This window comes from Onychomys torridus, chromosome 8 (assembly GCF_903995425.1).
Source record: "Onychomys torridus chromosome 8, mOncTor1.1, whole genome shotgun sequence".
NCBI lineage: Eukaryota > Metazoa > Chordata > Mammalia > Rodentia > Cricetidae > Onychomys > Onychomys torridus.
In genome coordinates, this window is record NC_050450.1 from 32,942,091 (window position 1) to 32,965,379 (window position 23,289).

The 23,289-nt window shown below is 43.4% G+C and overlaps 1 protein-coding gene across 6 annotated transcripts in view; it reads left to right on the top strand.

Moving 5' to 3' along the window:
- The first annotated feature begins 486 nt into the window (after positions 1–486).
- Ebf1 (EBF transcription factor 1) overlaps positions 487–23,289 on the top strand; it is a 389,991-nt gene continuing 367,188 nt past the window's right edge. For 4 of the 6 annotated variants that reach the window (XM_036197564.1, XM_036197565.1, XM_036197566.1 and 1 more), the window contains exons 1-5: positions 487–670; positions 2,802–2,958; positions 3,557–3,620; positions 4,329–4,384; positions 15,521–15,594. In XM_036197564.1, coding sequence (XP_036053457.1) covers positions 537–670; positions 2,802–2,958; positions 3,557–3,620; positions 4,329–4,384; positions 15,521–15,594 — 485 coding nt within the window. In that variant the 5' untranslated portion in view covers positions 487–536. Of the gene's footprint in view, positions 671–1,518; positions 1,657–2,585; positions 2,706–2,801; positions 2,959–3,556; positions 3,621–4,328; positions 4,385–15,520; positions 15,595–23,289 lie in introns of those variants that run through there. The other 2 variants (XM_036197569.1, XM_036197568.1) reach the window with 2 other exon arrangements.

A 23,289-nucleotide genomic window follows, 5' to 3' on the forward strand; every position in this document is an offset into this window, starting at 1 on the left:
GGCTTCGAGAGTCGTATCTATTGTTTCTTAAATTGTCATCAGGGTGGTTTTTTTTCTTCCTGCTTCTTCAAGTGAAGGTACCTCTACAAAAGGAAACTCCAGCCCCTCCTGTTCTCCAACGGCCTGTGATTACCACTACAAAAAAAAAAAAAAAAAAAAAAACAAAAAAAAAAAAAAAGCAAAAAAAAAAAAAGAAAAAAAAAAAAGCACCCAAACTCAAAATCAACCAACCAAACAACCCCCAACAGCCAAGCATACATCTCTATTTTTTCTTAATTTTGGTCTTTTCGTTGGATTTTCCCTTTCTTTTTTTTTCCTCCCCCACCCCTTGTTATCGCTCAGTTTTGAGCGAAGGTTTACATTTTTAAAAATTTTGCTTTTCAGCCCGCCGCCTTGATGTAGCGCGAGTTTCATCGACTCGAAAAAAAAAAAAAAAAATCTGTGGTTGGCGTTTTTCTTCTTCTTCTTCTTCTTTTTTTTTTTTTTTTCAATATTTTCAAAGGGGAGGAGATTTTCCACAAGAAAAGGTTGTTTTCATGTTTGGGATCCAGGAAAGCATCCAACGGAGTGGAAGCAGTATGAAGGAAGAGCCGCTGGGCAGCGGCATGAACGCGGTGCGGACGTGGATGCAGGGTGCCGGGGTGCTGGACGCCAACACAGCGGCGCAGAGGTGGGTACCGCTCGGGGACCGTGGCGGAGAGGCCGCGGGCTAGCGGGAGAGCCCGGAGGCGGCGGCGCGGCTACCCGGGGCCCGGCCACGCGAGTGCGTCTGCCGCTGTGCAGCGCTCGCCGCCCGGGCTCCGCGCTCCCCGGCTGCGCAGCACTTGGCGCCGGCGGCCGGAGAACTGCGAGCTGCGGAGCTGCTGGAGGGAGCCGAGCCCAAGCTTTACCGGCACTCCCGCAGCCTCAGCAGCGACTGTTTTCAGTTTGTTTTAACCCAGAAGAGGCGTCTCACCAGGACGGTGTTGGATAGCTGTGCTTCTTCTCACTGCTTGTTTTCTTTTCTGGGCGGTTATATTTTTTCCCCTTCCTCCCCTTCCCTTCGCTTCCTTTCCCCCTTATTTCTCTTCAATTCTTCCCTTTCTTTCTCTTTTCTCCTTCCCCCTTTCCTTCTTTCTTACTTAATTTTATTCTCTCTCCCCTTCTTCCTTCCTTTCCCTTACGCTTCCCATTTCTTTCCTTTCTCCCTGCCTTTTCTTCCTTTTTTTCTACCTTCTTTCATTTCTTTTTTTTCTCGTCCTTCTCCTTCCTTCTTACACCCTTGTGTCCCCACTCTTTTTTTCTTCCCCCCTTTCTCCCCTTCGCTCTTCTTTCTTTTTCTCACCTCGTGGTCTCCCTGCTCTCTCTCCCCGTTTCTCTCCCTGGATGGAGTCTTCCCTGACTTCTCCTGTCTGGTTCCCTGCTCGCCCCCTCAGGTTTTCTCCCGAGTCTTGTTTTTCTCACCTCGCCTGCGGAACAGCCATTTCCAACTTTAATTCTCACATTTCCTAAAAGCCTTCCTTGGCCCGGTCACCTTGGCGTCCTCCAGTCCCCCTCTCACTCTCCAGAGTCTACACAGAGTGGCTTGGAGGCCATGCCCTTGGAGGCCAACTTGAGGAACTTCCCTGAGCACAACCAGAACCCTGTCCAGGGGCTCTTGGTCCCAAGTGAGAACTGGTACCCTATCCTTTTCATTCCTGGCCACCAGCTGGGCTTATGGGAGTGGAAAACTTGGTGGCCCCAGGCCGCATTAGACGAAAAGGGAGCAGCAGAAGAAGGAAGAGTAATTACATCATTCCAGTTTTGGGGGGGACTAGAGACAACTGTCCCTGTACTATATCCATGCTGGCTGAGCACAGGGTAGGGAGTGGTTGGGAGTGAGAGTGAATTGGGTAAGTAGGCTGGAAGCGAAAGTGTGTGTGTGTGTGTGTGTGTGTGTGTGTGTGTGTGTGTGTGTGTGTGTGTTGCCCGGTTTTGTCCGGCAGTTTGGGCTGTCAGTGCGGTGCCCCCGGGCGCCCCAGTCTCGAGTCCCTGGTGGAGCTGCTCAGCCAGCAGTGGTGGCTTTTTGGGTTTCTGGAATGTGTGGAGATGATTTCTCAGAATGGTAAAACTTTGTCAAGACAGGTCTTTTATTAAAAAACAAAATCAAACAACATCAACAACCACACAACAACAATAAAACAAAACATCCCAGTTCCTGTTCCCATGGCGATCGATCATTTCTAATAGTCGCGAGTCCCAATCTGGGACCCTTCTCCCCTTGCTTGTGTTTGCGGAGAAAATTAGCGTGCTGAGGCCGGACACCGGCAGCTGGCCGAGGCTGAGGAGGTTTCCTGGAGGGTGGCTGCTGCAGCTATCAGCCTAGCTCGTCTGCATTTCGTTTCCACCTGCCCACTTACTAGTGAGATTTGGAGGCGCAGTTGGAGCCTATTCCCACGCCTTATCCTTCGAAGTTGTAAACTGCGCACTTTGTTTCTAACCTCCTTTACCTCACCCACAGTCACGTTTCCTCTGCACGCAGCGCGCTTCAAGGGGAGTAAAGAGTGTAGCGTTTTATCTCGCGCCCCAAACCAAAACAAAACTTTCACACCTCTGAGTTCTGAGGACCCGCTGTCTCTGGACCGGGAGCTCAGGGACATGAGTGGCATGTGTGCGGTTCTTCAGCTCTGCTTGGGCTCCTGATGGGTCATGGAAGGCGCCCAGGGGGTGTTTTGGGAGCAGAGGAGGTGGGTGTTGGGGGGTTCGCTCGCATGTCCTGGGTGACAATGGGAGTGCGGGACAACGTCTGGCTTAGCGATCTAACTCTGCGTCTTTGGTCGCAGCGGGGTGGGTCTGGCCCGGGCTCACTTTGAGAAGCAGCCGCCTTCTAATCTGCGGAAATCCAACTTCTTCCACTTCGTCCTGGCCCTCTACGACAGACAGGGTCAGCCCGTGGAGATTGAGAGGACTGCCTTTGTGGGGTTCGTGGAGAAGGAAAAAGTAAGTGGGCGCAGAGCCGTCCCCAGAAGTCCCAGGCTCAGGGAGCAGGCCCAGCAGCCTTAGAAGCCGCCACCGAGCGTGCAAAGCTATCCTCACACTCCTGTGAGCGCACCCCCCCCCCCCCCCCGTCACTTCCCGTCCTGGACGAATCCAGGCTTCTGGGACACAAGGTCCTGCTCCAGAAGGTTAGCATGGAGCCCCCAGAACTGGAGGAGACAGTCCAGGCAAAATGAACCCAACTTCAGTCTAGCTTGGGAGCCCGGGATGTGGTAGCTCTGAACTATCAGACCGTGCATTGCTTTCCTCAGATGGCTCAGGCTGCAGTCCCCAGGTTCTAGGTAGAGTCTCACCCATGTGCACCTCACGGAATTTTCTGGAATGGGACAGAAAGAGAGAGAGAGAGAGAGAGCAGTTTGGGATGGAGGTGGAGAAGGGATTAACTTGTTGGCCACAATTTCTATTGCTATCTGGGCTGGCTGGCTTCACAGGCCAGGGGGGTCCCATTCGTGGGGGGGGGGAGTTGCCTTGAAGTTGGTGCACTCGCTCACCCACACCTCTCTCCTCCTCTCTTGTGTCTTTGGGCCCTGCTGCAAACCAGGAAGCCAACAGCGAAAAGACCAATAATGGGATCCACTACCGGCTCCAGCTCCTCTACAGCAATGGTGAGGCTCCTGTCGGGTCGGTGCCAGCACCCTGGGGCTCCGGGTCAGGGCAGGGGGCTCACGGAGCTCCAGGTGGACGAAAGCCCCCCAGCGAAGCTCAGTCGTCAGCCACCCTCCAGGTGAACAGGCCTCTCCGAAATTTCATCCTAGGAAGTTTCTCACCTGAGGAGGCGGAGGGCGGCTTGGTCAGCCCAGGGCTGACTGGAGGCTACTTGGCCCCTAACTAGACCACTCTGTTGGCTTCTCTCCCCCCAGCCCCCTTCTTGAAGCCTGTTTTGCTCGGCCCAAATTCCAGGTCGCAGGGCTCCTCGGTTCTGGGGAGCTAGGAATGGTGGTGGTCCTGATGGATCCAGGCGACTGCAGAGGGGCTCTAGCCTGGGGAGGGAGAATTGGCCAGGTGTGTGTGTGTGTGTGTGTGGGGGGGTGTCCCACCTCATTCTAGCTTCAGTGCTTGGTGAAGTCTGGTTTCCAGGGGGAGGGGGCATCTGATCGAGGCCCGCAGATCCCTTCAGGATTCTCAGGAGGGACATCCTGGCTCTCCCGGTTCAGGACAGCAGGAGTTCCCCTTGGCCTTGGGCCCTTTTGTATGCAGCTTTGTTTGGTGCTCTTGTTACTTGTATTGTGGAGTTTTTGTTTGTTTGTTTGTTTGTTTGTTTTCCTTCAGAGCTTATCCTCTCTTTTAATTTTCCTTCCTCCCTCCACCCCCAGGGATAAGGACTGAACAGGACTTCTATGTGCGCCTCATCGACTCCATGACAAAGCAGGTACGTTTCTTAGAATTCCACACTGTGCGGATGACTCTCGGGTCACGACATTTGCTGTGGTTCAAAAGCTGCTTGTGCCACCACTGAGAGATGACTCGAGCGAACCCCAACTCTTAAAGCCAGGGTGGTCCTGGCAAAGTGGTGGCAGCGCAGGCTTCCCGGAACATTCTTGAGGTAGCGCCTCCGTCTGGGGATCCCCTTTCCCTCCCTGGGAAACCCAGGCCTGCTGATTAAGACCTGTGATGCTGAGTGAAGGTTTATGGACTTGACTTCCTCTGACTTGGCTAAAAGACCCTCCCACCCCCAGGAGGCAGTATGGCCTGAACTTCTGAAAGACAAACTAGCCAGGCGTTATCCAAGGCCCAGGCCTGAGGAACTTGAGGGGTGCGGGGTGGGATGAGGAGGCAAATGCTGGCTTCTCCAGGAAGGTGGAGCAGAAGGAAGTTTGCAAATGACTTCTCCACGGATTTTTAATTTTTTGAAAGGCAATGGTATAGGAAGATAATGTTGGAAGTGGGATCATACAATTGTTGGAGGGTATTTTGCAAAAACCCTCCTGCTTTGGCCCCCAAGTTTGGCTGGGAGCCAGGCAACAAAAGCTAGCTAGCTTTCTGTCTTAAAGGTACATGGAAGGCATTTTCTTAGGCTTGCCAACACTCAGTGTCAGGCAGTATACATTAAGGTTGACTTATGTTTTAAAAGATACAATTATGAGCCAAGTTAGAAGCGAGGCTTGACACTTTAATGAGGCACAGGAATTTTTTTTTTTTAAACTTCCCCCTTCTTAATTTTAAGAAAAAGTATAATTTCAGAATGAAGTAACTGGTTAGTTGAAGTAACAGAAAAAAGACAGCTTTATTGAGAGGAGGAAATAATTCAGAACAAAAAGAAAAGTTATCTATTTACAACAAATAGCAATTTAGTACTAGGGTTAAAAATGTATTTACTTGATTATCATTTAGAGATATTCTCTCTAAAACAAGGAGGGATGCACTTTCTTCACTGGTTTAGACAGTTTGGAATTAGGGTGTGCATGCATAATTAAAGATAGCTTTAGATCTGCCTGGCTGTAATGTGCTCAATACACATTAATAAGCAGTTGGGAGTTTGAAATCTTAGCAGAAAGCATTTAATAAAAGCTCATGTTGGTTATCATGTTCATATTCATTGTGACTCAAGTAAAATATATGAAATTGTGGGTATGAAGTATATTTTTTAAAGTAATAGTATCTGAAAAAATTGATGTCATGTTATTTCCCTTAAGTATTTTTTCTGTCTGGAAGAGTGTGTTCATTTCTTAGTTGACAGCTCAGAGTAAATTTCCATTTATTGTTTTAATCATAGTTTTTTTCTTGACTGCATTTGATGGCTATATAGGATAATTATCTTTCCTTTGGACTCTAAATTTTTTAATTTTCCCCCTGCTGATCAGAAGCGCGCGCACACACACACACACACACACAAAAAAAAAAAAAAACAAAAAAAAAAAAAAAAAAAAAACCCTTGATTTTAGCAACTGTAATTTGATGTCAAAACAAAAATATATTAGGTGAAATTTTGTTTTTCAAAACTTAATTTTGATGTGATAGGTACCCTTTCTTGCCCTTCTCATCAGAGAGGAGTGGGAACAGGGGAGTCAGAGGGAAGAGAATGGACACTACCCATACTCCACTTGTGTTGATTCGGACTTACATTTTAAGATAAAGGCATGCACAACAACAGCAGGGTAAGGCCCATGTGTTCATGGGACACTGACCACTAAAACTGTAGGCCACACTATGACAAGCACTGTTCCAAGGAGCATAAAATTAGGACATGTTGGAAGAGATTGTTTCTATCTGACTCACACCTCCCCTTCAATTCTGATCTCCCTGAACAAATAGTGCTACCAAGAATTCATTTTATCAACATACTTTCTCATATGAGAACAGCAGAAGGATTTTTAAAAATATAAAGCAATACATTAAGTATTTCACTAACAAGACCATAGAGCTTTTAAAAAAAATCTACAGATGAAGGTATCTTTGATTATTTGATAGCATCATAAATGCTATGGGGAAGGAAAGAGGAGAAATGATTCATTTTAAAAAATAACAGGAATAAAATCATTTGCCATATATTACAAAAAGTTTATATTATAAATACATGTAGTTAAATGTTCTAGTTAGAAGCAACTGGGAAGAAAAGGTTTAATAATTAGATAAGTTGGTACAAAAGTAACAAGACAAAAGTCATTTTAAGATGAGCCTATTTGCTTTCACAATAATCGAGTAAGCACCTTTTCTATAACTTTCACTTTGAAAGGCAATCCATGCTCTTAGCCAGTTGCTTGCTCTTTGATTATATGCTGTAAGACTTTTGGAAGTAGCTTACCTTCTTATGTACTCAGTTAACATTGTAACACTCAAAAAAAAAAAAAAAAAAAAAAAAAAAAAAAAAAAAAAAAAAGCAGATAGAAATACCAGAAGCCTTACTTTCTTAGCTGCAGAATCATGTTCATATTCAGCTTCAGGAATAAAACAGTGGACCTTCCTGTAGTTCAAAAATAGCCTATGATAATTGAATGCTTAGTCTGATTTAAACTTTCTAAAAGTGTTGATGCTGTGTAAATATACTGTGGCCTCTTTAACCAAAAGTAAGGATTGACAGAGCCTGAGTGACTAAGTGGTAACACTGGCCCTCTGTGAAATGCTTTCTGATGCATTCCAGATTTTGATAGTTAGAGTGTGGGACAGAATACAATTGGCAATGTGACCAGTTCTAAGAACACCAGAGCTGGTGGAGGGGATACCTGGTCACTATGAAACCTTCTCTTCATTGTCTACCCCTTTTCATATTAGAGATGTCCCTTTGTGCACGTGATGTCATATCCTTGACTCACAAGCTGGAGTTAACATTCAGAGGAAGTCTTCAGCCGGTACCATGCAGAAGTTGCTGTGCACGCTTCAGCTGCATAAGTTGTTCCTCATTTTGAGTGAATATAGCAGCACTAAGAGGAGGCAGAAATGTACTCAGTCAACCAAGATGTATGAATATGACACAGTGTTTCACACCTTCCTAAAGTGTCTCATTAGACTATTTTGAGAAATGATTCCTAATTTTGGACTCTATCAGGAATGATGGAGCCTCATTAGGAGTGAATGTGTAGGCTCTGGGGTCCCATTTCCTATGCCTCCATTGTAAAACATAGGGTATAAAATTTGAAAACAACAACAACAACAAAATGGAACAAAACAAACTCAAACAACAAACAAACAAACAAACAAACAAAAAACCCCAAACAAACAAAAAACCAAACCTGTTCGATTAGAAAAGGAATGTCTTGCTTTTGAGAAGGGTTGTTCAAAACCAAGTTTAGCTGGCCTAAAAATAGATTGTTTTTGTGTCATTGCTGTTTTTGGTATTCTATTAGTGAGCATGCAAAAGCCCTCAGGATCCAGGAGTTTATGGCTGATGCATCCAGAAACAGTGTCAATTGTAGAAACTTTCCTGTACCTAGTTGGGGAGGCCTGAGGCTTAACCTGCCTCACTTTGGGTTTTCATGTGTCCTTTGAGATATGACTGTGTTCCATGGTTCCTTCAGTGAGGTATTTATCTTTGAGTAATTAATAAACACAAAACTAGCTCATTTCTTCTTCTTCCATCTCACTCAAAGAGTGGGTTTTCCAAGTGATACTTAAATAATGGAGCTCCAATTCCATGCTCCCTGCCCCCACACGAAAGACTTTTTAAACTTTATTTATTTATTTCTTTGAGAAAGGCAAACAGAAGTCAAATAGTCTTTGTATGCATAGGTTTAAAGGTGGGACACGTGGAGAGGAGAGGGCTCTACAGAAAGATGCTGATGCCCAGGGAGTGCTGGCACAGTAAATGTAAAGGTTGTCAGATTTGTTCCAGAGCTAGATTTTTTTGTTATATATATTTGTTTTGATGTTCCCAGATTGATTCATTATGTTCTACCATGGCTACATCGATTTGATGAACAATGCTTTCAGTTCATTGGTAGATAAACACTTTTTTGGGGGAGGGGCATATCTATAACTTCCCAAGGAATTTACCAGGCCAGCAAAGAGGCTCTTTCATATATCCAGGGAAACAAACTGGAAGGGACAGAGCAGGTTTATGTCAGGGGCTGTATTTCAACAGCTTTCTGTCTTCTCTGGTAACATGTCAAAAACGCAGGTGATTTAAATTTCCTTGCACATAGAGGAATGAAGAAGTTTGGAATTTTTATGCATGATCAGGACCTGTGTTTGGGAAAATGTAAACTCATCACAGTGGAAAATGTGTTGTTTGGAGTCTGGGGGTGAAAACAAAGATGACGGTTTTGGAGAGATTGCCGGAGCCAGATGGCCTAGTACTTCCCCAGTCTGGCGGCCCAACTGCTCCCTCCTGGATAATATACAGCCATTTGTTCGGGGATATTTACGCTAGAGCTGTTTCCATGTGAATGTTTGAACAGCATTAAAAACGAACATATTAGTCGGGATGCATTTATCGAACTCATATGGCTGTACAGACAGCCTGTTATCTCTGTGTGTGTGTCTTGCTGGGGATGAGGACTATTTGAACATGGGCATGTGTGAATTATTGACATAGGTTTTGGAGCAGGGGAGATTTGGTTTTAGAGAGGGATTCAAATATCTATGCTTTTAGAATCAAACTAATGGGCAAGATGGTTGCACCCAACTCAAAGTTCTGCTGTGACAATTAAATGAATCCATATCTGCAAAGGGCTTAGTACAGTGATTGACATATATTAAGTATATAATAAATTAGCTGTTCTTATGATTTTATTATTATTGCTCAAATGAGTTCACAAAGTCAATTGTATCTACTAATGTAGTAAATGCAGTAACTATCCGAGTAGAATATCATTTATAACTTCTAGGAAAAAATGTCATATGGAATTGTTTGAAATATTCAGTTTTTTAGCCCCCCAAGGCATTTGAATAATATAAGGGCTTTTAGTTCTTTGAGACAGAAGGGATGCATCAGAAAGTCCCCTGCACTGGGGACTTGCTTGCCTTTTTGTCAGGGCTGTGATGTAACAGAACAGCATAGTGAATATGATATCCTGCCTAGCTCACTTTTGAGAACCGGCCTGCTTAGCTGCTGAGCTGGAATTACATCTTTGAAAATTGTTTGCCAGTAGCCAAGCTGCCACTTGAGGCAAAACGAGTTTTTATTTTACTCTACGATTAATGTTAGATTGCTGTTTGATACAATTGTTTATGAAATGTCAGATTTGCGGTGTTTTCTTTGGCTTAATTTTTAACTAGAGCTCTTTTGCCTACTGGAAACAGGACTATATAAGCTAGCACTTTTTTTTAAATGAAAGGCAGTAGAACTTGGTGGATCAATGTAGTAATTGTTGTGCAGTGTGTTGTAGGCATTATTATTGCTTTTTGATTAGCTCCTGTTCTTAATAATTTGCTGTTATCGATAGCTTATATTTATAAGGTATGCCTCTTTTGGTTGACAAAGGCAGTTTTTATATTTATGGCCCTTTCTCTAAGGTGACAAACGGACTTTGCCTTTTGTTTTGTATTCAGAAATAAGAGTATCATTTTCAAGGTTATTTTGTTTTATGTGGGAAATTCAAGTTTTTGTTACCCCTCCTTTCATTTCCCCGCTTTGCTTCCTCCTTATTGCAAACCAAGAAAGATCCTTAATGAGAAAAATGCACATTCTCACTGCTCCCTTGATTCTGGTGTGGGACACAAAGAGTTAAAACTATTAGAAAAGTAAACAAAGAAAACCAAGCTCAATTCTCTGAACTTCTCTAGGCATCCTATTGAAGTATGATCCCGGTGTACGTGCACAGTGTCGTTTTCCTTTTGCTGTGTGGTCTTTATCCGTAGTAAGTTTCAGTGGACTTTTAAGCCTCGGTAATGTTTTGGAAAAGTCAGGGATGAACTATACTCTGAAGAGGCCTTTTTAAAGAGTGGTAGCTGAGGCAAGCATGGTCCAGAGACTGACTGATTCTCAGAGATGTCACACATTGATTTATAACTAAGTGTTTGAAACGAATGGTGTTTTCTCTTCAGACAGCAATATTTCCACTACTGCTGTTTTGGGAAGGTGTGAAAGTTTTAACAATGCCTACGTTTTTCTTCTTTAGTTAATTACTTAAAAAAATATGGTTCAAAAGACAATCTGAAAACAAGGGGAGGCTTAGCAAGAACTTGTATTTGTTTCTGCCTGCTTGTTATTTTCTGTGAGAGGTTGACATTTGGAGAGGAGAGACTACTGTTACATTAGAAAATCGGGTCTCCAAATACGACAGTTTTGACAACTTATCTCTTAGTATAGCCAAGTTTTGAAAGTTGAGGTGAAGTTATTGCTAGTTACTGTTTTGCGTTTCTTCCTGTCCAAGCATCCCTACTGCCTTGCCTTGGTGGATTTGTTTGCCCTTGGTAGGATTAATGAAAACATTATTTTCCGCTTGATACTTTATCTTTTGTTTCTATGGTTATAAACCTCAACTTGATTCACCTTCAATGATTTATTCAAATAGCGCATTTTAATAATTTCTCTTGCTCTCCCTCCCGTCTTAGTGGTGGCTGCCCCATCCTCACTTCTGATAAACACATTGATTTATTTAAGCCAGCTCTGTCTTTGTCGCTCTCTCAGCAGACCACCTTCCTTCCAGTGAGCAGACACATGATTTACTGTGGAGTATGACAATGAGCCTTCTTCTCAGTGCTCCATTGTCTGGGTCCTAAACCAGCTGTCTGTTAAAATGGTTTCACTTAAAATAGTCAATGCTGTTTATATACCCCTGGGATCTCCCAGCTGATCCAACCTCAACCAGCTTGCCTCAGACCCCACAGAATCATACATTTAAATTAGGAAGAGAAGCTGCAACCCCCAGTGCTCCCCCCACCAAATTAGTGTTAGAAGATACCTACTCTTTGTGGGGGGGGGTTGTTAACGTCTAGATTTTCTCAACTGTGAACAAGTCTTGCTGTGTGTGTTAAGTGTAAACAGTGAAAATGCTTTTAGTAGAGGAGCAAGCTAGAGGGAGAACTTGGAGGCAAGGAAAGAGAAGAGGAAGGCTGAAGTCTATCTTAATGTTACTGTGACATCAGAGCTATCCAAATAAATCTATCATACCCTCTTATACCAGGTCCCATCCAAGTGTTCATTTCTAAAACTCTTATTTTCTGTGTGTTGTATGTGTATATGCATGCATACGTATTTTAACAGGTTTTTTTCAGTGATTAAAAAAAAAAAACTGTAGTTGTTTATCTACAGTATTAGGGGGAGTTCTGCCTTTGAATCGCACGGGAAAGCTTGCTTCCTTGATGTGACAGCATAGTGTACTCTAGAGACAGGAATTTTGTCTTTCCTGGCCCATGGTAGACTTCTACTCTCTTTTATTGCAGAATTTCCCAGAAGCAGTAGTTCTTTTTCTGCCCCTATGCACTGAGAACTCTTCTTATTCTATCTAGGCCCAGGGAGAGGGAAGACAGAAACCTCAGATTCCAGATCTCCCCAGAGTTCTTAATTATTTCTGAGCAAATCCAAACTCTCGGTTTCATTTTTCTATGCTTGATTCGGTGAAAGATTCTCTGTTTTGACTCCACTGCCAGGAGCAAAGTGGTAGCTTGGTATTTGGTAAAGAGATGAGTGACAGAGGGAGTGAGTGGGCCTGTAACAAGTGATGCTCAGTTACCAGGGGAAAAAACATGGGGCTTGTGGGAGTCCCTGTGATCCCCTGCCTGGGGGAGTCCTCAGCAGATTTGCCTTGCATCGTATTATTAACTGGATATGGTCATAGCCCCACTCATTTCAACTAGTAGCCTTGGCAATAATAATAATAATAATGTTTATCTCATCCAGAAAGATCCAAAATGAGATCTTGTATAACTGATATGCCTGCCACACCTACCCCGCCAAATAACACAATTTCTTCTCCTTCCCCCACCTCACCTCTCTCTCCTCAGTATGGAAACTTTACCAGTACCTGTGCACTGACTTACCAAGTTACTAATTTCAGTTTAGCAAGGCAAATGCTGAAGTTGAGGCAGAGGTTATGCAGAGTCTTAGAACATGTAAGCAACTCAGTGATACCAGGCCATAGCACAAATTCATCATCAGAAAGTTTTAGCACCTTGCTTGAGAATCTGATCAGTAATTTACTGTGTTTTCTTTCTCCCTTTTTTGATTCTTTTTAAAAACAGTGATTGCAGAAAATAAAGCAGACACATAGAAGTTTTTAAAAAATATTAAATGTATTTATTACTTAATTCGTGTGCTCAAGTGCACACACGTGCTCACGTATGTGTGGGGGCTCATGAGTGCCACAGTGCCTGTGTGGAGTCCAGGGGACAACTTGTCAGCTCTTTCCTTCGGCTGTGTGTCTCCCCAGGATTTAACTCAGGCTACCAGGCTTGTTGGTGAACACCCTTACTTTGTGAGCCATCTTACTGGCCGCAATTTTTGGTTTTCAGAATATTTTAATTAATGCATTCTTTCTTCCTTTCTTCCTTTCTTCCTTCCTTCCTTCCTTCCTTCCTTCTTTCCTTCCTCCCTCCCTCCCTCCCTCCCTCCCTCCCTCCCTCCCTCCCTCCCTCCCTCCCTCTCTCCCTCTCTCTCTCTCTCTCTCTCTTTCCAGACAGGGTTTCTCTGTGTAGCCCAGACTGGCCTTAAACTCAGAAATCTCCTTGCCTCTGCCTGCCTCTTGGGATTAAAGGCGTGCGCCACCACACCCGGCTGCATTTTCTTCAGTAAAGAAATGACTTGGGAATTTGAAAAGGTCTTTTAGGAATATAGGAAGGAGGGCCAGTGAGAAGGCTCAGCAGGTAAAGGTGCTTGCTGAGTGAGCCTGGAGACCTTAGTTCAATTATTGATCCCCACATGATGGAAAGAGAGAACCAACTCCTGCAATCTGTGCTCTGACCTACACACACACACACACACACACACACACACACACACACACATGCCCCCTCCACAATATAATAAATAAATATAATAAAAATAAAGGAAGAATTAAGTATGCATGTTGAAACTAGTGATTAAAGATTTGAAGCATAATAGGACATTAACATAATCCAAGTTATTGCCCCAGAAAACAGTTATGAAAAACTAATAAAGGGTAAAAAGTAGTATTATAGTGTGCAAAGCTGACCTGTGGTCACTGCTGGATGATGGGCATCACCCTAATCAAATGGTCAGAGTTTTGCTGCTAATAAACTTGTGGATAATAGTACCTAGTTCAGAGAGAATTCAGCATTACCCTGTGCTGTTGTCCTGCCTTGAAGTCTAAGACTGCAATATGATCTGGAGAAATCCAGACAAACCCGAAGAGAAGGATGTTCCACAAAGTAACTGGTCTGCATTTTCAATAATGTCAATGCCATGAACTCCAATGACTGGAGGATATTCAGAATGAAAGGAGACATGACAGCTGAGCGCAGTGATTAGTACTGGATTTGCTTTTGCTGTAAAGGACATTATTAGGTAATTGGTAAACCTCAATAAGGTCTGGAGATTAGATTATTCTATTGTATCAATGCTAATTTTCTGATTTAGATAATTGTGCTGTGATTATGCATGAAAATGCCTTGTTTTCAGGAAATGCATGCTGATATATTGAGGCCATATCTGCAATTTGCTAAAAAGTGATTTAGAGAAAAAGAGAAAAAGAGGAAGCAAATTTAGTAAAATGCAAACATTTGAGGAATCTGGGTAATGAGTATCCTACCCTGGACTTCTAAATATATTCTTTCAACCTTTCTAGAAGTCTACAGTTAAAGGAAAAACATTTTATTTTTTAAACACAAGGTTATGATGTTAGCCATAAAAAATAGTTTTAATGGGCCAGTGGTAAAGAAATGTGCCTCCCCCCCCTCAAGCCTTTTCCCGTAATTTTTAATGTGTTGCAAAGTTTGCTTTGCTTTGTGTTCAGATACTATAATCAGGTCATGACCCATGGATCTGTCTGCACTGGGTCTTAAGTTGTGGAGGTTTCTGTCTCCAAGTTCAAAACCAAAGTACATGAGAAAGAATGAGAAGTTAGGTACAGAAGTACTTTCGAGCACCACGTAATAATCTCTGGCTAATTTAAATAGCTTTGTCACTGAGAAACTGAGGGTTCTGTGAATGTGTGAAAGTAATTTTATTAACAATTTGAAGCTGTGTTATATTAGTATTATGCAGTGATACAGTGTTAAGTGAGTTAAATGTATGCTGGTGCAGAATCCTGTTCTACCAATAGCACTGTGTTTTTCTTTGGCTGGGATAGTAACCTGTGCAAGTAGATCCATGTGCAAGCTTGAGGTTTTGGGGGACTGGGTGGGTGTCCTGAAGTAAAATGTGATTGTGTTACAGAGAGAGAGAGAGAGAGAGAGAGAGAGAGAGAGAGAGACAGAGAGAGAGAGAGAGAGAGAGACAGAGAGACAGAGACAGAGAGAACAAAGCATTGTGGTTCGTGGTTTAGGACTCTGGATTTTGAGAATGAGACAGAATTCGTTTAGGGAGCTGACTGTGACTTCATTCCCCACACAGCATATACTGGCAAGTGTTCCTGTTTGGGTGGGTGTACACCCTACACAGCACATGTTTTCAGCCTCTTGGTAGGAAGAGGGGTCTTCCCTGACTACATTGCTACAGAAATGACATAGTCAGTGAACAGACTGCTTAGTTTTCCCCAAACTTGTTTTCTGCTGCCTGCCAGTTAGAACACTAACTGTTGGGTCTAGGAGTAGTGGAGAGGCAAATGTGTTCTATTGGATGATCAAACCCACATGCTTTTCTACATTTGAAATACAAAATATTGTAACTTCTTCAGCCTTCTGAAGCTTCCCTCTTTATTGATTAGACTTATTTTTATTCTGTATGGAAAGAGAATTATGGTTGCCCTGACAACAGATGCCCATCACATGCACTGATCCAAAGATGTGCATAATGAGGTGGTTGATAGGGCAGAGAGGATCGCATCCTATTCCACTCAATTTGGGCTGATCCTGAGCAATGTGTCCTGAAATAATCAGCCCAGTGAGGTTTTTTGCTCCTAAAAAGTTAATTGGCCCCCAGCAGGGGCAAGGCGGTGAAGAACAAGATTGTTGCAGGTAACACTCTGCTACTTGCTTCTATTTTTAGCTAAAAACATGTATTTACTTTCAGGCCATAGTGTACGAAGGCCAGGACAAGAACCCTGAAATGTGCCGCGTGTTGCTCACACATGAGATCATGTGCAGGTAAGAAATTTCTTGCTCTCTCTCTCTCTCTCTCTCTCTCTCTCTCTTTCTCTCAAGTAAAGATGAATTTGGATATCAAATCCAGACAAAATCAGTTCCATTGGTTGGGTATATGTTTATTTTGCTCTTAGTAAATAATCTAGAAGAAAGGATTCTTAGACACATTTGACAGTGTCAGGAATCGCAGCGGTTCTCAATTATTTATTACATTTCATCTTGGAAGACATCGGTTTGCGTTTGGATGCTTCACTGTTAATGGCCACTGAGCCGTGCCCTCCCCTCATCTTTCATGGCGGAGTCAAATACAATAGGACTGGCTTGGTGGCGACATTTGCACTCAGCTCCATGCTCGACAGGTAAATGAGAGTTCACTTGAAGCCCACAGAGGCTCCTGGCTGGGCCAGCTTGAAAGTCACAGTCACTCCTTTTGAGTTCTACTTAATATAACACCCCCCCAGCCTCATTTCTTCTTAGACTGATCCCTTCCTTCCTTCCTTCCTTCCTTCCTTCCTTCCTTCCTCCCTCCCTCCCCCCCCTCTCTCTCCCTCCCTCCCCACCCTCTCTCTTTCTTTTCCCCTTGCATTTGGTCTTTGAGTTGTCCTGTTCGTATCTGAACATGAAGTTACCATTTCTTGGAGGTAGTGAGCTTTGAGATTGAGGGAGGATTGTGAAAAGGAATCCCTAAGAGGTCTAGTAATTTATGCTCCTCACATATGAGTCTTTTCGCTTTCCACTGTAATCATGCTGAAGTGGCCTCTGAGACCACATTCACCTCCATGGCCTCAGCCAGGCCTGCACAGGAGAGGGACCAGAGCAGGGGGCAGGCTTTTAACTTGTGCTCTTATTCTTTGTAAAATAACCTAGCATTTTGCTCCCAAGTAATTGGATAAAGCAGGAAGATGCCACTCCGCATCAGATGAAGGCTCCTAATTGCTTTGTTAGCTGAGCAGGCTCTCCCTGGCACAATGTGTGCTCGGCTGCTGAATGTCATTGACCAATCCGAGTGAGTCTTCAGCTGCTGTTTCGTCATGGGCAGCCCTCATCTACTGCTCATGGACTCTTCTGGAAAAGAATCTCAAAACCCTACAGGTGGAAAAAGAATCGAAAGGGCTTCATGTGTTTCCTGAATGAAGTCCCAAATATTAAGATTTGGGTCTATAAAAATTCCATTTTTCCTTTTTTTATTTAAAAACATCCTTCTGATTTATAGTTAGAAGATACAGAGGCATTTCGCACATTTTACTTTAGTGATTTGTAAAACTCATCAATTATTCTAAAAACTAGGTTGTTTTTGTTCAGATTTAAAACAGTAGCAGCACATTCCCAAGTATTGTGGGACTCCTAACACTAGGGGCAAAAGTTAGTTTTACCCTGTGTGTATGAACTGGATATAATCTAGCTGAGTGGTGCCTTTCAGAATTAAAGGAGCAAATCTGTTTTGAAAGCAGTAAAACATGACCTTGTCTCTATTACTACTTCCCCAACCATTTCTCTATTATTTCAGCCTCCTACAATTAGCATGCCATTAGGCTGAACCCTCCATGTAGAACTGCACACGACTGTAGCAAAACAGGAAACAGGAAGATGGATTTCAACCAACAGGCCAAGCACTATCTATACATCGTCTATTTGCATTTTGTATCTGCATATGTTGGGATTATGCTGGAGAGAATTCTATTCTTGAACTACTTAGAGATATATTATGCCTTTCATGCGCAGGCCTCCCCTCTATTAATGCAGTTTATATTTCCCTTGTTTTTAAAATTCATTGGTCCAAAGTGCTTTATGATGCTGGTTGGTGTGCTTTACTGCTAGCATTCCCTCTATTTCTCAGAAACATAAAAATAGCAAAAATAAAATTCTCAAGCCACTGAAGGCAAATGATGATGTTTGTACCGCGTGGCTAAGAGGGAAAAGCCATATTCCAAATGTCATCTTGCTAATGTTACAGATTACGGCTTTCCTGGCTGCCTATATATGTGGAAGGGGTACTGTTTGTTTACCAGGCTGCCATGACCCCATTACACAAACCTGTCATCTATTGTGTGGCTAACAGTCTTTTAAATTGCAAATCTGATGCTCTTTAGGGGCTTCAGGAAAAAAATTCTCACTTTCCATACCATCCTATTTCTCTTGATTTCTTGCCTGTTGTAAGTGGAAGTTGGGATGTGCTGAATTTGCACCAGGGGTGCAAATGCAGCCTCAATTATAAGCATAAAATTAGAATCTGTTCACCATTAATCAGCCTGGCTAATTGCTATGCACCACCATTAGCCATATGGTGTGAAAGACAGCTTGCTCTCCCCAAGATGAAATTTCTTCATTGCAGACATGAAATAGTGAAGGCCCTGGTTTTTAAAATAGCTTGTTTTAGATATTTAATTTCTAAACAACTTTCTGCCGTGCTTTCTATCAAAGCTAACGGCACAATAAAACTTTGCGTTGATGTCACAAAAGCTGTATGTTTATAATGTGCTGGCTATGATGAAGGAGACAGAGAATTTCATTCTACAAGAAAGGGTTTGTGTGCATTCTGTTCATCACAGGCAAATGTAAGGGAAAAGGAAAAGATAAGGAAGAGACAGTGATGTCTCAGGTGTTGTAAATTAAGAAAAAAAAAAAAAACGATTGTGTTTTGTGTCGAAGGTGACCCCATTATGTGAGATGGCTAAAGGAACTGACATTATTAGTTCATAATTGTTGACTCTTGGAGACAATCCCTCTTTGATTTGATGATATGGAACATTTCTGTAACACTATGAGAGAGCCTCTGCCTTTTGGTGAATTGGAATCTATCACACTAATTGTGGAGATGAAGTTCTTAAGATAAGATGACAAGATGACTCCGTGAATCCTTTTTTTTTTTTTTCTTAAAGAGTAGGATTCTATAAAGGGTTTGCTTTATGAGCACCCTAACTTCTGTGTTTAAATGGAATGCAGCTTGATGGGGGACTTGGTATCTTGCTTTCCAGGCAGGCCGAGTACACAGGTGTTCATTTCTAGTACCCAGGAAGAGGGCAGGTTATAGGCATCCACACTAGGAAGAATTCCTGCTTGTTTTATTTTATTCTGTAGAAGAACAATGAATCTCAGGCTAGCCTGCTTCCTCTTTGGCTTCCTTATTAGGCCTTTTCTTCCTTTCTTCCTTCCTTCCTTCCTTCCTTCCTTCCTTCCTTCCTTCCTCTTTTCCAGGTTTAGGCTGATTTTCTCCTTCAGACACCCACTTAAGTATGACTTCTCCAGGGAAGTGCCTCTGGCCCTTGGCCCAAGCCATATGCCCTAGTGAGCAGTCCAATGGACCAAGTGCTTTTAACTTCAAAGTACTCTGTGCCTTGCAATAACACCTCACTGCCTATCTTTATTCAGCCAAGCCCCTTGAAGGCCGGGAAGTGACTCAGTTTCCCTCCATGCTTCACCTGGCCCACTTGTGAAATGGGACATTAATACTGACTCATAGAGTGGTAGTTAAGGTTAGATGGCATTGTCTCTATAAATTCTTATCACGATACCTGGCAGAGTCAGAACTGAAAGCCTGTTATGATTTAAAACAATATTAATAGAAGCAGTAGTAGAGGCATCATTTGTGCCTGGTCAAATATTGGTACTTTGTTGTTCAAAGCAGCTGTTGGTAAGAAAATATGGAAAGGAGGGTTAGTGTGTATAAAAACCTAGGTGTACCTGTTTCATTATGGTTGTGGTGGTTATGTGTCTTTTCTTTTTTTAGTACCTACTATGTGCAAGGGCTTGTTGAGTTTAGAACAAGCTAGGAGAGCTTAAAGTTGGAAGCTTTACGCAGCCAATTAGACATCACTGGGCAAAGGGTCTAGTGTGATGGAACACTGAGGCAAAGGACTATGTCAGTTGAGAGGGAGGATGGACTATTTGTAGATGGGTCATAGCAGTGGGAATGGAGAGAGATGAGGTGGGAGCCGGATTTTAGAGGCTGCATTAAGAAGAGTTTGTGAGCCAGGCAGTGGTGGCGCACACCTTTAATCCCAGCCTTTGGGAGGCAGAGGCAGGTGAATCTCTGTGAGTTTGAGGCTAGCCTGGTCTACAAAGCGAGTTCCAGGACAGCCAGGAAGAGAAGACCCTGTCTCAAAAAAATCAAAAAAGAAAAAAAAAAAAGAAGAGTTTGTGGCCCAGGCAGGATTGCTTTGTGGAGGTATATACCTGTGCAGAACTGTGGCCCAGAGCTGGGAAGAGGGACTTGGTCAAAGATAACCAGCTTCAGACTATGCTTTTCAAAGGTGAGAGAGAACTGAAACTGCATGGAAGGTGGGAGTGAGAAATGTGAAAGGGCAGGCAGAGAGGAGAGATGGTTCCATCTTGAGAGGAATGATCACATTGAGCATATGGGGCTCAAGAATGAAAGAAAGGGGCATCAAGGTGCGGAAATCAGCCATGGGAGAGTCTAGTGCTGGTGAGATGCAGATGGGTAAAGGAGATAAAAGCCTCAGGTCACTGGTGACTCAGGAAGTAGATTCTTGTAGGTACCCTGAGGCTGGCATCACAGTTTTTTATGGACCCAACTGGCAAGAAGTGGTGGCCACTCTTACAGGAAGAACGCTGATCAGTGAAGGAATGAAGGAAGACTAGACAATGTTTGAAAGCACAGAAAAAAATCAGTCAGGAAAGAAGAGTTCCAGATATGAATCCCATTAATTCACAGGGCCAAGAGTGTCCTGGTAAGACAGACTGGGTGGGGACAGCAAGGTTGAGTGCTTGAAGATCGAGTGTTCTGAAAACAGGTAACTTCTAGGTGTGGGAGGGTAATAAAGGACAGAAGAGTCAATAGGTCAGAGTCCTTCAGAACTTATCCCCTTTGTAAGTATTAATCAGGTTATCTGGTAATTCACAGAGCCCATGCTCTTGTCACTTTGGCTGAGGAGGGTAGGAATCTTCACTTGTATTGAGATGCACAGTTTGAAATGACTCCTTAAGCAAGGAATGGTTGCACCTGTCTGTATTCCCTGCACTTGGGAGGCAGAAGCAGAGGATCACTGTAGATTCAAGGTTAGACTGTGTGGATAGTGAGTTCTGGCCCAGTCAGAGCTGCTTCACAAGACTCAGATCTTAATTGTCCCTAGGCACTACCCCAAATGGCATAGCATATATCTCCAGTGGCAAGAGGCTCTTCTTCCAGAAAGAAGTTATGTGCTTGAGATGACGATCTGCAGGCACCAGGACTAGGGAGCATTCAGATGTTTCCTGCCCTGATTTATGAACCAGTGAGTCAGCTCACTAGACATCTGCCACCTGTGTTAGGCTGCTAAGCAAGGGACTCCTAAGTCTGCTTTTTCTCTAACTGTGCAGAACTAGTTGGGAACTACATGGTTCCTGCTGAGGAAGAGGCTGCTGTTCTGAGTCTCCCGTGCATGTAGCCCACACCAGGTGTGAGGGACTTACTGCTGTGACTGGCCACATGGCCATCCTGTCATTTGGGTTGCAGATTAAAGAGGGATGCAAAGAATAGTGGCACCTGCTTGCTTTTTTTGGGATCCTGATCTTGGGCAAATCAACTTAGGCAAGCCCAAGTCCCCTCACTAGATGCCTGCTGCAGGGAGCATGTGCTGAGCCCATGCAGGGACAGATGGCAGGAGGCTGAGAGAGGCTATGTGAGTGGATGGGGGCCTCAGGCATGCTCATTCTGTTTGCTCTGATCAACGTGGTTCCTTTTCCCTCTAAGTACTTCTTCAACTGTGTCATTTACTGGATTGCCTCAGTATAAGCCCTCTTCTGCCTAAACATTAGTAATTTCATTCTTACAGCCTGTCCCTCCTGGTTAATGCAGGCCTTGGGTGTAGTGGAGATCAGTGCCCGCCTTTCTTTGTTTGACTGGAGTGGAAAGAAATGCATTAGTTTAGACCGTCTTTAATAGTAGTCTGTCGACCCTACCTCCTTTCCTTTTAGTGTACAGAGTGCCATGAATATAGAGGTGCATATACACATATAAACTTCCAGGTACATACACACACACACACACACACACACACACACACACACACACACACACACACTGCTTGTACATACACACAACTATATGATGCAGCAGTGTGACCCAAGAAACAAGAACCTGTTTAAGCTAGTTTTAATGTTTTGTATAAAATTTTCTTTCTAAGTATGTGGTGACTTTCATTTCTTCTCTTTTCTGTCTTCTTGATTCTCCCTACTTAATTCCCATTCTGGCCTTTTCATAAGCCTATGTCTTTGGGTCCCTTGGAGTCACAGCAGAAAGATGTGGTAGAATTCATCTTAATGTTACCTGGGCATCTTTGTGTCATGGAGATGAGGGCTCTACATAAGATGAAGAACATCTCGGGGGCCAAGAGTGGCATTTGTTTGGTGTGGGGGATGGGATAGAGTACACGATGTCTGACTAGGGAGTCAGCTTTGCTTTTTTATCTGCCATTCCCCCAGTACACTATACTTATTCATAAAGTTGTTGATTAATATTTATCCACTCATTCAATCATTTATTCCTTGAGTCATTTAATAGCTGAACTCTGATATTCTATCTCAAGCTTTATGTATGGGGTAATTGATATGGACAGTTTCTACCTTCACGACATGGATAAATTAGCAGAAGGGAAGGATAGAATGGGAAAAATTCCCAACAAAATGCCCTAATACATAAGCAACAGGTTGAGCTACATTGTAGTAAATGCCCAAGAGAAAAACATCTTAATTTAGATTAAGGGTGAAGTGTCAGTTAAGCCAGGGCATCTACACTGACTTCCAAGGGCCAAGGAAAAGTGGTTGAGAACTGAAGGACAGGAGGAATGCCCAGCAGAAGCTTGCCTGGCCCGGACCTGAGGTCTGATGGGGTACATCGTGTTAGAGGGATCACAAGTGGCCCACGAGGCTGGAGCTTGGCAAGCTGCAAAGAAAGGGTGACAGGTCAGTGGCCTGGCACTATGCCATGCTGTGTATTTATTCAAAGTGCAATGGGAAACAGTTCAAAGGTCTTAGACAATGCAATGACACAGCCCTCGGGACATTTAAAAAAGATCTGCTGGATGGGACAGATCTGTTAGGTAGAGTCAACGTGGAGATGGCAAAACCAAGAGGGAGGCTTTGCAGTACTCCCAGTAATAAGTAAAAGTGACTATGCCGGGCGGTGGTGGCGCACACCTTTAATCCCAGCACTCGGGAGACAGACACAGGCAGATCTCTGAGTTCAAGGCCAACCTGGGCTATCAAGTGAGTTCCAGGAAAAGTGCAAAGCTACACAGAGAAACCCTGTCTCGAAAAACCAAAAAAAAAAAAAAAAAAAAAAAAAGAAAAAAAAAGTGACTAGACCAAAGACAGTAGCGGTGGTCAGAGAGAGAAATCCTGGGCAAGGACATTTCACCCAGGAAGGACTGTGGTGGGGGTACAGCCACCAAGGGTCTACTTGTTTTGAGAAGGAGAAGGAAGGAGAAACAGGCTTTCTCACCCATCTGCTTTCTTTCCTGGATAAGGCCCTGCTTTTGACAATCACTCCCTCTGCATAGCTCAGGCTTCTCAGACTTGGAGTAAGGTCAGGGTATAAATACAAGGGTGACCCTGGTACTGCATCTCCTTGGGTTCTTAATTGGACCAGCCATTCTTAAAGATGACACTAACCTGACAAGAACCTGAGAGAACACTGGTGGAGGGGATCAGTCCTCAGGAATAACGAAGTTAGGTTTTCAGATATTATTTTATACATTTGTG